Source organism: Fringilla coelebs (assembly GCF_963513975.1).
Source record: "Fringilla coelebs genome assembly, chromosome: 8".
Classification (NCBI taxonomy): domain Eukaryota; kingdom Metazoa; phylum Chordata; class Aves; order Passeriformes; family Fringillidae; genus Fringilla; species Fringilla coelebs.
This window is the reverse complement of record NC_140066.1, coordinates 11,738,308-11,753,842: the sequence shown is the minus strand read 5'-3', so window position 1 is coordinate 11,753,842 and position 15,535 is coordinate 11,738,308. Positions and strand designations below refer to the sequence as shown.

At 38.9% G+C, this 15,535-nt stretch overlaps 1 protein-coding gene across 1 annotated transcript in view; it reads left to right on the top strand.

Annotated features, from left to right (window-relative positions):
• The window catches only part of SH2D4B (SH2 domain containing 4B), a 58,088-nt gene that overhangs the window by 15,304 nt on the left and 27,249 nt on the right, over positions 1–15,535 (top strand). Inside the window, exons 4-6 of the mRNA XM_084210205.1 lie at positions 6,594–6,738; positions 12,493–12,700; positions 13,735–13,862. Of these exons, the coding sequence (XP_084066331.1) occupies positions 6,594–6,738; positions 12,493–12,700; positions 13,735–13,862 (481 nt within the window). The remainder of the gene's footprint in view (positions 1–6,593; positions 6,739–12,492; positions 12,701–13,734; positions 13,863–15,535) is intronic.

Here is a 15,535-nt window from a genome sequence, read left to right as displayed (position 1 = left end):
TCCTCTGCCCTGATGGCAGCTCGCTGTGTCTCTTCTTCCTTTCCTGGTGCAGTGATTTAAGGTATGGAAAGAGGGGATAGACTTCTCCCATTGACCCTTTGTGATGGGAGGAATGCTGAAAACTTAGTGTTAAGTGTTTGTGGTTTGATTGCAAATAGCAAATTTCTTGTCACTCTGTAGACTGTGGGCCTGGGGTTTGAGGTGGTTGTGGAGCACAAAGCCAGGGCAGTCCCTGCAGAGGAGGCTGCATAGGGTTGCTGATTTACCTTTCCAAAATTAATTTGAATTCACAGGAGAGAATGGGGCCTTTGAAATATGATATCAGTGAGTAATGAAAGTATACCTTTCTGCTTTATTAATGCATGAATAATGAGCAGAGCAACCAATTAAACACTCTTTCCTCTGCTCTCTGGAAAGTAAAGCCCTCTTGAACAAAGGCTGACAGTGTCTATGTGGCTGACTCACAGGACACTTGATGGGGAATCCACAAGCTCACTGTTCCTGTTCTGTTTCAAAGAGACTTTTTCAAAGTGAGCAACTGGAGACTTTCAGTGGCCAGTATTCATAGCTTTCTATTCAGGGAAACTAGTTGTTCACTTGTTGATAAAATTAAAAGGAATGGCTCTAAGTTCTGCTCATGTTCATGTTGATGGAAAGGTAATGTCACAGTGATCTGTGTTTCCACTGTTTCCCAGGACATGAGCAGGTGTCCTCCATCCAGCTGTGTGCCTGGTAGGAGCACTGCTGGAAGTGGGATGAGATTATGGTTCAGTTTCTACTTTGAATTTCAAATACTTAACTTTGGCTGGGATTTCTCTATCTCTCCTCCTAAAGTTGCCAACTTATTTGTTCCGCTAAGAAAGTAGAAATTAGAAACCCTTTCTTTCCCAATGGTTTCTCTTAAACCAAGCATTTGAAAATAGAATTTGCAAAAATTTAAATAAATGCACCAAAGTTTTGAAAACAAGATCCAGCTGAAAGGAACTCCTGACTTAAAGAATTAGTTTGGAAACCAGATATGATACAGTGGTTGTTTCTTTAAATGCCCTTTATCAAGTGTTCCCCATAATTTCCTGTATTAATCCAACAACAGAATCTAATTCCACTTTCAGCATAGGCTCTTCAATTAGGGCTATAATCTGAGGTCAGCTGGGAGAGACTTGGTCTAGCATAGGGTTCCACCAGCAGAAATCCAAATGCAGGATTGATTCCTGGTACTTTGACACCACTCCTTTGCTACTCAGAAAAGCAGCTTATCTGTGACACACTGTACCTCTTGTGCATGAGGTACATGAGACAGGGAAAGAAAGTTGTGTTCCTGGCATCCATGTCCAACGAGAAGGAAGGAATACAACTAAGGCTCAGGGAAAATGGTGAATTAATGAATCTACTCATGTGTGACAGAAGTAATTGATATGTAAGCAAGCTTGCTTCAACAGATTTAAAATATTTAACACACTGGTAATCATCTTTCTGTGATGATGACCAGACCATGTTTAAAGAGGTCTCCAGACTGAGGTATGGAAAGTCCAGTCTCTGCTAATGCTTCATCCTCTTGAAGCAGTTTGCCTTGGGAAATTGAAACTGTCTCCTTTCTGCTGGCATGTTTAATTTCCAACCATATTGTGTCACAAAAACTCGTTTTTAAGATGCTTTTGTTCCTCTTGACCAATCATGGGGCGTTAGGGCTGTCTGCACTAGATAAATGATATCTTACATATCAAAGTGAGTGATGATCCCTATTTCCATTTCCAACACTATTCCAAAAGTACTGCTTTCCTTGGTGTTTCTAAGCAGAATTGCCTTTAATTTATGATGCTAGAATATAAACATTGACTACTCTGTTTTTGTAGTTTAAGGACAGCTATTCTTTCATGCACCTATTACAAAGGACAAATAAGAGAGCCAATTGCTAACATTAATCTTTTTGCTAATTCACAAAGGCTATGAGCTCATAGGCATAATTTTCTATGGTTATCAGTAGCTGTCATTAAGAGTCTGAACAATGTGCAGAGCTAAGGCAAATTGAAGATGTGAGTGTCATCCAGCCAGGGGTGGGTATCCTTCAGCTACATTTAGAAATAAGAGATCTCTCAGTTCAGTCTTCATGTGGTCTACATAAAGCAGGAGAATATTAATAGTAAAGTACTCTCCTTATGACAACATCAGCTACCTGCCAAATTTAATAAAATAAGCACAGTTGACAGCAGAGCTAGATTGCTTCTTAAAAATTCCCTGGGAGATGGAGTGTGTCTCATCAAAGAAGATAGGTTCAGAGAACAGAACAATTAGTGCTTCTGTTCAGGAAATATCTAATTAACCTTATGCTCAGTAGAAAGAATACACTTTCTATTGAGCTTGGATAAGCTTTCAACACATGCCTGAATGCTTTACTGTGCCCCCAAGTGCTGTGGACCTGATTCTTCAGAAAATTGCTGCCAGATGTAGAGTTTAGGAATACAGTGAACTGTCACCATTCCCATTTGGAGTACTGTGGGCTTCTCATGATAGAGCAGTGAGCATTCAGTCTTGATCTGGAAAAACCTCTTGTCTCCAAGTAAACGTCAAGCACTGTTATCTCCAAGTGCAAATAAGCTCTAAGTTCAGCTCTGTGCTTTGCTGTGCCAAGAAAACACTGAACTCTTTCCCAAAGACAGCATATTTATAATCTAGGAATATGACAACAGCTTCTTGCTGGGGTTCAGCACCCAATTCATTCTGCAAGTGCCTTAGCTGGGTTATTTCAGTGGCAATTGCAATAGTTCGTTTTGCTTTCTTTTGGGTCACCACAATTCAGTAATTCTTTTTTTTCCCTATGCTGGTGTCTCTTGAACAATGTTGTAAATGAGGAAACTGTTAGTTTTGGTTGGGAACTGGGTCTTCAGGTTTTCTCTGTCCTACTTGTAACTGATATTAATTTTAAAGGAAAATATTCCTCAGTGACATCAGTAATGATTGTGCTTCTGAAGCCACTGTCTTCAGTCTGGATGGCTGGTAAAAACTAGCATAGCTCAGGTGTTTTTCAGGGATAAATGGGAAAATCTGAGCCACTAATGAGGGCAGCTCACATGTTAGGAATTCAAGCTGTGAAGAGTCTCTAAGGTCCAGAGACAAACTTTAAATAGATGGTCAGTGGATCTATGGCAAATTACTCGAGCAGAGCCTGTTCCAGCACGTGCAGTAAATGTCAGATCTCTCCCAACCAGGAACAGTCCTTAGCTCTGCTTTCCACCTTATGGAACACAGGGTCTCTGTGATCAGAATAGGCTGATACATCTTTGTATGAGATGTGTGAATAGCATGTACTGGGGCACACCCATGGCAGAAATCTTGTAGCTTCTGCATAAAGCATGAGTGAAGTTCATAAATTTGTCTCTGTGCAAATACATGCACAGTGAAGTGATGCAAGGCCTGTGTTCCTTTTGAGACACTGGAGTGGAGAAAAAAAGAATGCCTCTAGACTTTCTTTTCTGAAGCAAGTGAGAGAATTTTCTCAGAAAAAGTCTGGGAAGGAGTTGGACATATTTCTGTCTTTACTCAGAGCTCTGTTGGCACCTGTCAGGTGGCTCTGGAGAGATGGCTGATCTCTGAACTCAGCAGGCTGTGTCAGAGAGCAGCCTGAGCTGCAGCTGGTGACCCTGGGCTTTCCAGATGTCCTTCCTCAGAGCAGGGAGTCCCTAAGGGCTCTCAGCTGTGTTTTGGGTGGGTGACTCTCTTGCCTGGCTCAGGAGGTTTGTTGCAGCTGTGGTGCATCTGGCTGGCTGCAGCTCCCTGCCAGCCTGAAGCCCTGAGAGGATCCCAGGTAGTATTTGCTTCAGAGGGCTGTTGTAATAAGCATGCCTTGTGGGTTTTGCCCTGAGCAGGAGGAGGGTGGTCATTCAGCTGCCCTGCAACCTGTAAGACTCCCCAGAAAGACCCCAAGAGCTGTGGCAGCCAGAAGCCCAGTTTTCCTCAGTAAAAAACCCCACTGCTCTATTTTACCTTTCCCTCAGTTTATTTTTTAAATCTTTCTGCAGCAAAAACTAAATGATGACCTAATCTCCTCTCATCTGCCTTGGACTAAAACATTAAAACTTAACCATAGCTAATATTAAATATTATTTAGAGCTGCTCATAGTAAAGCTGTCAAACACAGTGAGATACACATAGACAGAAACAAGTTTGTGGTAAATTCTCAACTGCCAGAGGATATATAAGCATGTTCAAATTCTCCAGTGGAGCAAAGGCTGGAGAGGATTACTGCTGCCTGTTGAATTGCCAGTGTGATTTGTTTCAGCAGCTTGGTATTTCCCAACAATTTGCAACTCTGAACTGAATTGTCACTTCCTAATTACTTTGGCAGAGCTAAAAGGGTCAGGCGAAGAGGACAATCTCTCTCCACTGTCAGGCAGAAGATGGGGTTTGTAGGTATTACAGCTCTTCACTCCCAGCTCTGATGTGCAGGATTAGATTCCTGGGGAGAAGCAGACAAACTGCTTGCTGTATTCTTCCAGTGGAGTAAATGTGAAAAGTTCAATTGTTGTTAATTTTAAATGCAAATATTCACTGTTTAGTTGTACAAAAGGATGACTGTTCTTTTCCTGTGTCATACCAGCAAGGATTGTTTCTACTCACACACACCTTGACAGAGTTGGGCAATATATCTGCCCATCTATGCACTAATTTAATAAATATAACTTAAATCTACTCTTTCTGTAAGAAGGAAAATTATGCAAAAAAATGTTTTGGTGAATTCAGAATCAAGTGCCCATGTTAAGCTTTTGTTATCTCTTCTTTGACTTAAATCTCCTTTTCAATTAGAAAGGTAGGATTTTCTTAGTTGGCATTGTTGCCTTCCATTAAGAAGGCAAACTCTACCTGAATTCTAGTTGTTGGTGTTGTGGGGGTGCTTTTTGTTTGTTTTTCTTAGATCCTTTCATCTTTTTACTAGAAATGTTTCAATAACAGCTACATTAAAAAACAAGCCCAAACTTACTACAAAACTCTTGTGTGTTTCATGAAAACTGCAGTGAGATTGATTTTTCCCCCTCCTCTATTTTAAGTTTACCTTGTGGTTTAAGTTGTTGAATAGCAAATATTCTGATAACCCAGGATTGCTTCTGTGTCTGTCCATCTTCCTGAAGGATAGACTGAATGTATTGAATTTTTTTAGCTAGTGAAGCTAAGTGAATAAATATTCTCCTCATAAGAACAAAGAACAGTTGATCTCATTTTTTTTTTCAAGAAGAGAATAGAACAATTTGCTTGCAGTTAAAATGTGCAATCCCTAATTCTACAGAGATATTAAAAAAGATAATTATTTTTTCTGAGGAAGCTGCTTGGCTTTGAAATTAACATTGTCTAAAAGCATTGACTTCTCAAAATTACTGAACTGTCCACTCAGCTCATGTTTTTAGGAGCCAGGAAATAACAGTGGAAGGATGATGCTAGAAATAATCCAAGATAGTAGCATTAGAAATGACTGAAGAATACTAGGCTTTTCTTTCTTAGAGAGATTAAGAGCAGTCTAATGTATTGTTCACAGAACCATATAACATTAAGAGCTGGACCCTTAAAACCTTCAACCTAGAAATTTCATAGGACTAACATTTTGCAACAACCTCCTTGGGCTTCCTGTACTTATAGTTTAGGTCAGGTAACTAGTGATTCAGGGTGATTTTACTCAGGGATTTATAAAAAAATTCTTACCTGTAAGTTTGTTACTTGTAAGGGTATAGTGCTGGTTCCATTATAAGCTTAAATAAAAACTGTTTTTATTTGTAATTCAAGTCATTTCAATAGTATGAATAGCACTTAATGAAGTTCAGTTTTCATTTTTTTGTGGGATTCTATTAAACTATATGATTTAAATCTACTTCTTCACTACCTAAGAGATTCAGGAAAACTCATTGGAAAACAGATACAGATTCCTAGTTCTGCATAAATTAAGCTCCTATGTTATTGATAGTGTGAACTGAAGAAGCAATTTTTCTCGATTTCCATTTCTTTTAAGGCTTTCTTGGAAGGGAACTTTTTTTGGCATGTTAGCTACTCTTAGCTACGTTTTACAAAGTGACTGTTTGGTGCTGAAGGATCTGCCTTTTCCTCCAGAATGAAGTGATCTTAATGTTTGGAAAATATTATTCCCTGTGCTGATTATGATGACACACTGGGACAGTTGTTAAACCAAGACCAGCAATAAATCAGTTCCTGAATTCTAAGGCTCTGTGGATGATGTGTGCAGTGCTCAAAGGCAGCAGTATCTGCAATGGGAGTACACACGGACTTAAAGCAAGCTTTGCTTACAGGCTGGAGAACAACACAGGCTTTGGTGCCACGTGACAAAATGTTTTCTCTAGAGTTTTCAGATCTTTGATGCTTTCATGTTCCTCATTCCTTTGATACCTGTGGTCCCAAAATGTACCCTCAGGAATTCCTAGGAGATGGGAAAATTCAGTGATGCCACTTGTGAGAGGTGAGAAGCCCAATGTTAGAAGAGATAGTGATTTGTCCAGGGTAATGCAGCTTCTCTGAGATAAGCAACCAAAGCAGCGTCTCAACTTTTGGCACATTCTTCCTCTTTAGTCACTTGTGGCTTACTTCATTTTCTCTAGAAAAGAGAAGAAGAGGAAAGACAGAAAGGTGAAGAACTAATCAGGCAGCAGGAAGAAATCCGGGCCAAGGAGCTGTACCTGAGCCTCAAGCAAGCTCAGCAGCACAGCCAGCACAGCGACGATGACCAGGAGTGGGAAGAACAGTGTGAGTAAAACTGCCTTCACAGCACTCATGTTCTTCTGAAAGCAGATAAAGGGACACTTGCAGAATGGAGAAGGTGTGGCCAAAAAATCTTCTACCTAGAGCAATACAAAGGGCTGTATTATTTTGGTGGAAATTGCCAGCTTAAAATTACAAACGAAAGTTTTGGATTTCTTCCTGAATCTGTGTCAATGCCTTATAGAAAAGTTTTTGTGTACAATGACTGAGATCATTAAATTCTGTCTAATGTACTTAATTAACAGTTTTGGCTTAGCAATAATAACTCAGGGCACAGTTATTTTGACAGCTTGTCCTCAGCTATCTTTGAAGAGATAAAATCTGTCTTCATCAGTATTTTAATTGCTTCCATATGGTAGTGGGGTGAAGCTATGATATCAATGCTGAAACTTACTTCATTCCAAAAGATTACAGTAAATCATACTTTGATTGTTGCTCTAAAAAAAACCACCTGATGATGATGGAGATCTAATTCTATGGCAGTATGTTCCTTCTTTATGAATATCATAATTGTGATTAGTTTCAATTTTTTTTGTGATTTAAAAATATATAAGGAACAGAACAACTATATTATTATATAGATGTATACATTGAAACTGTAAATAAGTAATGGCCCACATTATGAATAAATTTCAAAATATACAATTAGTTTATTTTATGCCTGTAGTCATCACTTCATTAATTCCTGAGGACTAATTACTGAAATGCTATTACCTGGAATTGATCTGATAATGAATCATTCTGTACAAGATGAATTAAATCTATCTGATGCACTGGTGCCATTTTCCAAGCTCATAGCAGAGTATGTTAATTTTGATCAACAAAACCTCGCATATTACGCTGTCAATAAAGACAAAGTAATTATTTTCTGGAGAATTATCTAAATCCAGGTGTACATGTTTATATGGAAAGGAAAACTAACTTTCTGTATTTTGGGTATGTGAGAGTAAAGTGAGTTGAGGAAAAAGTAGCCCTGCAGAAAATCAGCGTCAGCTGGCAACCCAGCATAGAGGATGGTATTATATACTTTAGGATTTCTTTGATACTATATAAGGAAAGAAAATTTCAATCATAATGTTAAAAGAAAAAAAAATCTGGGTTACCTTTGCATTGAAATAAAACAAAATACTACAAACTCTACTAAAAGCAGGTATCATTTGCTTACAATTGTATTAATGAGGTAACTGATGTTTTAAACTGTTGCCTCTGTTTCCTTGAGGAATGCTGTTTGTGCAGGGATAGACATGAAAAATTCAGTAGAATAATTATGGGAGAAGGGAGGGAGAAAAAGGAATAAGCTAGGGAAAGTTTTGACCAGGAGTTCTGTAATGGCATTTTTGGTCTGTTAAAACATTTGTGACTGCCTCACAGGCTGGTGGGGATAGTCTGCCACCAGTACTTTTTCTTGAAAAATCTCTGGGGTATTCTGTATGCTCTGAAGGAATTCTATCACCTCCAGTCTGTGTGCCTCAGTACCTGCAGGCCTGTCCCCTCAGCCAGAGGGTGACTGAGAGCAGCTCAGGTGACTCAGAGCTGCTGAGCCTGGTCACCAGCAGTTGCTCTGCCTCAGCACCTTCTCTCCTGCTGCTGGGTTTGCAGCCTGCTATAAATTCTCTGCTGCCAGAGTTATGCTGTTAGCAGTAATTGATTTAGCATTAAACTAACTGCAGACTAATGACTGGAGTGTTCCATATCCTGGTTTATCCTCTTATGCTTATCCAGTGTCTCAGTTTATCCCCGTTGGTTTGAGGGCTCAGAACTGTGCTCCATTAGCAAATGGGTGCAATGACTGACCATAGGAAGATGCAGGGTTTAGTGCCTTGTCTGAGACCAGTTGCTGGCTGGTTTAGACTGTGCTATCAAACTTTGCACTGAGTTTCCTCAGGGGTATTAACATCTTCCATTTCCTCACCTTTACTGCAGGAGCCAAAATGTGCAGCAGATAATAACAAGTATTTGGAAGTGGGAACATCTAAAATTGCTATGAAATTAATTAGTACCTCAGGTTCACCAGATTTTTCATTTTTTATTTCATTTCTAGGTATATTTTTCTTTTTATGGTAATCCTTCAATTTTGTCTGCAAGTATTCCTGTGGGGCACTGAGAGGAAATTTAGTGAGGTTAGGCAAAGCTGTCCATAAGTCAGCTTTTCTAAGTAATAAATAAATGCATGAATGTATACGAGAATTACAAGCAGATGTAGTATTTACATTTTTTGCTGCTGCAAACCTGCAGTGAGCTAGGCTCAGTGCTGCAGGGGAACAGCAGAGCTAGAGCAGGTATTGGGGAGAGGAATGTAGCAAGGATATTGATGACACTGCTAATTTGTTTAGTAGATGGAATTCAGAATGTGGTGGGGATCCATCTCTCCTCATCACATTATCCCTCAGCTGTTTATTGCCAAGGCAATAAGCAAAGTGGTGCTAATATTAGTTTCTGTTGTTTAGTTCAGTTTGCTTCTGCTGCTTGCCAAAGAACAATAATGACCCATAGAACTACTGTGTTAACCAAAATACATGATTTTAGGGCTTTTAGTATACTAAATAACAAGTGTAGAATAATTTGGGAAATCAGTGCTAAAAGGGAAAAATGATGTTGTAAGAGCAATTAGACACTTTGATTTCATATAAAAGATATATATTGGGGTATTTAGAGGACACTTGTAAGTTAGTAAGTTGAGCAGGGATATTAGTTGGCAAGTGGAAAGATGAATAGTGGAAGACTTATTCAGAGTCTACTGTTCAAAACTCTTATTTTTGAAACTGAAAAACAAAACTAAGCTTGGATAGCAGAGGGTACATATTCTCGTTAGTTTTGGACATTTCTGTGTGCTGTCCCATTTTTAGGTTTCTAGTTTATTTAAGTGTGACCTCTCTTTGAGAAAGCAAAAAAAGAATCTGTGAAACATGATAGGAAATTTGTAGCACAAATATTCATCTGACTGAATATTGTAAAAGGCATTCTGTTAATACACTTACAGAGCCCTGCAAACTGCATCAGGCAGTGAAGTATTCAGATACCATCTGACCAGCTTCATTAATCTCTAGAAAAAAAATTATTCCACTTAAAATGAAGACAGAGATGAGTGAGTTGATCTATTCTTTTGCCTTTCCCTGAGCAGCTACTTTTTTCTCTCTTGGAAGAAGGATACCAGGCTGACTCATTATATCTTCTTTTATATTGTTGTGTTTTCATGTTCTTCTATGAATTTGTCTATGAATTTGTTTTTGCCTGACTTGTAAAGAAATTCATTGGGTATTCATGTTCTCCAAAAATTCAAGTGAGTTTACTGGCAGGAGCATTGATAAAATGCTGAATTTTAAAGTGAGTGGTCCCCAGTTTTTGGGAGTAACTAGAAGGAGGAGGATAGGGAGAAAATCAGGAGTCCAGTAATGAGAAAAATGGATTAAGAGATCCTACGCATCCCTATGGTTAGTGATAGAACTCAGACACCTCCACTGGGAAATCTCAATAAAAATTCTTCCCAACATGAAAGAGATTATTCCATCTGTAAAATCTCAATATCTGTATACAGACTACCGTATCCTTATGTGTACACAGACACATACACACGTGTATGGGTATGTACATAAATTAAAACACACATGCATACATGTATATGTCTGCATAGAGAGGGCTGCATGCATTCTTTCAAAAGGTTTTCTGAATATTGATATTTAACAGTTGCTATTGATATTTGACTATGCTACCTCATGTCATATGTTTGTGATAAGAAGTACTAAAGTTTGATAGTTTGGGAAAATATGTCTGGGTCACTGACTTCTGGTGGTACAGACTTGTTGGCTAGCAAAAATACAATAGGAATGACTCTTGAAAAGAGTGCCTATTATTGAGGAAAAAGGGGCATGAAGATACCTTGCCTTTTTCATTGCCAGGCAGCCTGTAAATCTGTAGAAAAGAGTCCCAGAAAGCTCCAGGCAGTCTGCTCTCAATCTGAATGTGTGATGGTGGCAAACAGTGGAGGGTTTCTAGATATCTCGCAAAGTTGCATCACTCATCTTCCTTGCAGTCTCTCCTTGTGCTGCAAGCACAAAGTTCATCTTCAAAGTGACCATTATGAGTGGCTTTCTTAGGAGATAAATCACAGAAATACTGGAGCCACTGAAGCACTATATGTAAATGATGTTATCTACCCTTAAAAATAATGGTCTCTAAGATAAATAGTGGAGTCTGTTACTTGTGTTTCCTGTGCTGTGCATTTGTTTGTCACTGTGTTTAGCCAAAGCTGCAGGGTATGTAGTTAAGTGAAACTGAAATCCTGCCAGTTGTATACATGTGAAGCATCTATGACTCGTTTATTATGCTATCTTGATGAGCTTTTAGTCCTGCATATCTTTCTGCTTATGATAATATTATGTAATTCTCAGCTTAAAAGTCTTTTCTCTTTCCCTCATTTGCCCACAACGTTTTATTTCATTTCATTTGGCTTTGAGTGCTTTTATTTCTTGATTCCATTAAACCTTCTTAGAATTTGGGAGTTAAATCCAGTTATACTTCTGCTTGCTTTAAATTGGGAGTGTAAACCAGAGGGATGCAAACAGACTAATGAAATGCAGCTGTCTGGTATTATATCATGCATTCCTACTCACAGGTACAGTCACAGGGGTGTAGGAAATGGAGTGTTCCCTTTATGAACTGGGTATGATCTAAGCCAGGATAGTCATGGTAGGATTGATAATTGCTACTGGAGGCCATAGCTAGCTTCTTTAATATTTGCTTCACTGCATGTTAAAGGTTTGTTTTGCACTGGAATAATTTGCCTGCCTGAAGTTATTTGTGACTCAAAACCATCATCCAAATGGGGCTTGAGGCACCAGAAAAGAGCTGATAGATGACGAATATTTGCAGTAGAATTCTTGGTGCATTTAAGTTATGCCATGTCAAAGACAGGATTGTTGGAACATTAACTTTAAAATGAAGAAGTTTTAGTGAAAGATGCCTGAGCTGCAGTGGCCAGAACAGAATCTCATTTCAGGTTACAAAAATGGGTAACTCCGTGGTCAGTGCCATGGTTAGGTGTGTATTAAATCTTCCAGTACAAGTTCTGGTTCTCCATATACAATTTCAGCAACTGAAGTGTAAGGCAGCCCCATCCATAGCATCAACATGTCCTTTCCAATGGCTGTTAATTTATCCATTATTACTGAAACCATTTTTAGACTGCAAATTTCAAGTTGGAAATCTCTGTGACTATAAGCACCATGACAAAGAGAGCATAGGCCTTTCAGAAAGCAAACGGCGCTGACAAAGGGCAACCTACATGTCAGTTTCTATAATGGTAAATTTTGGGAGTTGACTCTTCAATTCTAGTTATGTTCGTAGTGGCCAAGAACACAGTTAGACACAGACTTAATTTAAAGCAGTAATTAGCATCCTTTCTTGAAATATAGAACTTGGTGCACTTCCAGGAGAAAAGATGTCCCCAAGCAGAATTTCTCTTATTACAGCCAAAAAAAGTGTCAGATTGAATCACAATATGTAGAAGCTCAGTTATTGCCAGTAGCGGTCAGATCATTGATATTTTGAGGCTTCTTCTAGAGGTGGGCCTGTGTTTGGAGCATCAGGGAAGCCATCCGCTTATCTGCCTTCGGTAACGTGTCTCAATTTATACATTCTTAAGAGCAGCTCATGTAGGAATAAGGGCACTAAGCTGCTTTAAGCAGAGGGCTCAGTGGCTGTTTGTAATTCTCAGTCTCTCCTCACGTTCACTCCACCCAGTGCGCCGCTCCAAGGCTGCCGACGAGGAGAGGAGCCACAAAGCGCGCCGGGCGCGGGACGAGTACCGGCGGCAGTCCCTGCGTGCCATCCAGAAGGGAAGAGTGGCTGGCCTGAGCCATTTGTTCCAGGGGACAAACCTGAGCAATGATCAGGAGACCAAACTGAACAACAACAGCGCGACTCCTTTGCTGTCTCCTGCGGCATCTAGGTTGGTTTGTGCTGGAGTGGTTTTGAAACAGTTTTCTCTTGGATTGCTCCCTCTCCAATCCCTACCATGTCAATAAGCTGCTCTTCAGGTTTTGGGAGTCCTCAGTCTTGCTATTTCCTTATGATCAGAGAAAAGAATGTCTAAAGGAAAAGAAAAACAGATTTAATGCAAACTAAATGTCATTTATCTTCAGGCTGATTTCTTAGAAATCACACAGAGATGACTCCTTGAGAAGACAGTATGAGATCAGTAAGCGAGGCTGAAGTCAAATGGACAAATTCTTAGGCAAGCCTTAAGCCTCAAGCCTAAAACTGCCTGCTGCTTAACTGCCTGCTTCTTAACAGCTTTTTTTTTTTTTAACAGAGAGCAGTCCTAAGTTTCAGAAGCTTTTATTTTTTTGTGGCTTTTTTCAGGCAAAACTAAGCATCTTTGGTTTTTACTAACCCTTCATTTCACTATTTAAGGAGCACAATTAATTGCAGGAGAGGAGAAGAATTCAAACTGGAGGATGATTCCTGCTAAATAAAACACATTGAAAGCAGTAGAAAGAGTTAAGGCAGGCTTTCAAGCAGAGAATGCAAAGGAAACATAAAATTTTAAACAAAAAATTCCCTCTATTGTGCTTAGTGGTTCCTGTTTGGAGACACAGTGTATTATAGCTGCTACTAGTAGTAAAAAGGAATATACTCAAGAAAAAAGAATTGCTTGTCAATATTTACATTGGAATAAAAACGAGGTGGAAAAGGAAAGCTGACTGACACATCCATTGCTGTAAGTTATTTTTTCAATTTAAGTTCTGTAAGAAAATATTTAAGGTGCCGTTGCAAATATAAAAATCATGCAACTATGGTTTCCATAAATACAAAGAGTAAATTTAACAAATTTTAAAAAGATCAAGTCGTTCAGTGAGTTGTACTGAGCAGAAGTTACACTGACCATTTTGCAGCTGTATGCTTTGTCAATATGTAAAAAGAGACTATTGTTTATGCTGTCCCTTTTTTCCCCACACTGCTGTGCTCTGTCTCTGCGTGCAGCAACATCTGGGAGCGCCCTTCGCGGCCCTTCTCCCGAGACGTCATCATCCGCTGGTTCAAGGAGGAGCAGATCCCTCGGCGGGCTGGCTTTGAGAGGAGCACCAACAGGATTGCTCAGTGGTTCCATGGTAATTCCCTGCTCTCTCATTTTGTGTATAACAGGGCTGTGAGCATCTGCTTGGGAAATTAATCTCGCCAGCTTCCATCACAAAAAACAAAGCCTACCGATATGGTGAAACCGAGGGCCTGTTAAAACAAGGCTTTTGCATCTTTCCTACTATTACTGTACAATTTTCCTGGTTTATTTTTACTAATTAAGTAGACTAATGTGGGACTCATATCACCAAAGATTTTTTTCAGGAATATTTTGGCCAAAATATACTTGCTGCAAAATAGCAAGTCAAGTGACAGTACTGAAACCAAGACAGGGTGAGAAGAACTCCGAAATTAACTGGAAAATACTACAATGATGTGGTAGGTAGATGACTTATGTTCAAGTTTTTGATTTACCTGATTTGCAAGAATGACTTGAACTCATATCTTTTTCATCATTGTTTTCCTTTATAAACTGGGGGAGTATTTTTTATTTCTTGCTTTCTTTTGCAAACAAAAATTATTATTGTTTTTCCTCAAAAATAATTGAGAGTGTATGATTTTAGGCAGTTTTCCTGAAATGGGACATGTGCAAATTCAAAATTTGCTGTCTTATCTGCTGGAGTTGCTAGCATCTCTGAGACTTTTGCTTTGTATAGCATTTGCAATGCAGCTGAATATGTTGATATCAAATTCACAGGTAAGATGTCTTATTTTCATAGGTGTTAGCAATGATATTCAGTATTTGTAGACATTAAAAAAAAGTTCTGGTTTAATAGCTGACATAATTGAGGGACCAGCAAGACTTTAAAGTCAAATCTGTTTTTTTCATTGCTGCTTTTGATGAGTCTATTGCTTTGTTCAAAGCACTAAGCTGACCCTCATCTGATTCATGATTCTCTAAGGCTAAGATGACGATGTGTGGGCGTTCTGAAGTGAGTCAGGCAAGGAAGATTTCTGAATAAGTTTAGTGTTTCATGTATTTCAGATTTCTGTTTATGATACACAAATCCTTATGTGTTAAAAGACATCAACAAGCTGCTATTTTCATTGGCTTAATTGGTCAAAGATACTGCAGTCAGCCATGTATAGCTTGTAAATTCTAAATACTTTCATTTCTTATGAACAGTGATGCAGACAGTGTTATGTGTTTCCTTAGGGAAGACATTAGGTGTGGTTGCTTTCTGAGAGACAAACTGATTAAAATTTCATTTGTGGACATTTGCCAGATGTGCTTCCAACCAGGATCTTTCTGTATGATCCAATGATAAATGTTTTCCCTGCATGTGGGAAGGTCACATCCATATAAATTCACGTGAGGAGTTACAAACATAATTTATGTTTAAAGTTAAGCAGGTATCTAGGCTTGAGCCAATGCATGTGCAATCTTTCTACTAATTTTGGTGTCTTTGGATTAGTTTGTTAATCACTGAAAGAATTGAGGCCTTTATGATCATTCTTTAATTTCCCAGATCATGCTCTTCATATCTTGAGAAACTGAATGCAATGACTTATAAAAGTGAGCAAAGTACCTAATTTTTTCTTCTCTCACTCAAAGAGCCAGACAAAGACAATCAAGTTACCCTCCCAGCCTAAAGCTAAGTGGTCTTCTTTGCAGGGACTCCTGTGAGTGCTGTTTTGGTACCTATTTGCTGCATGAGTTGTTTTGGCTTTTGCAGCTCTGGTCAGATTAATTGTTACAATTGTA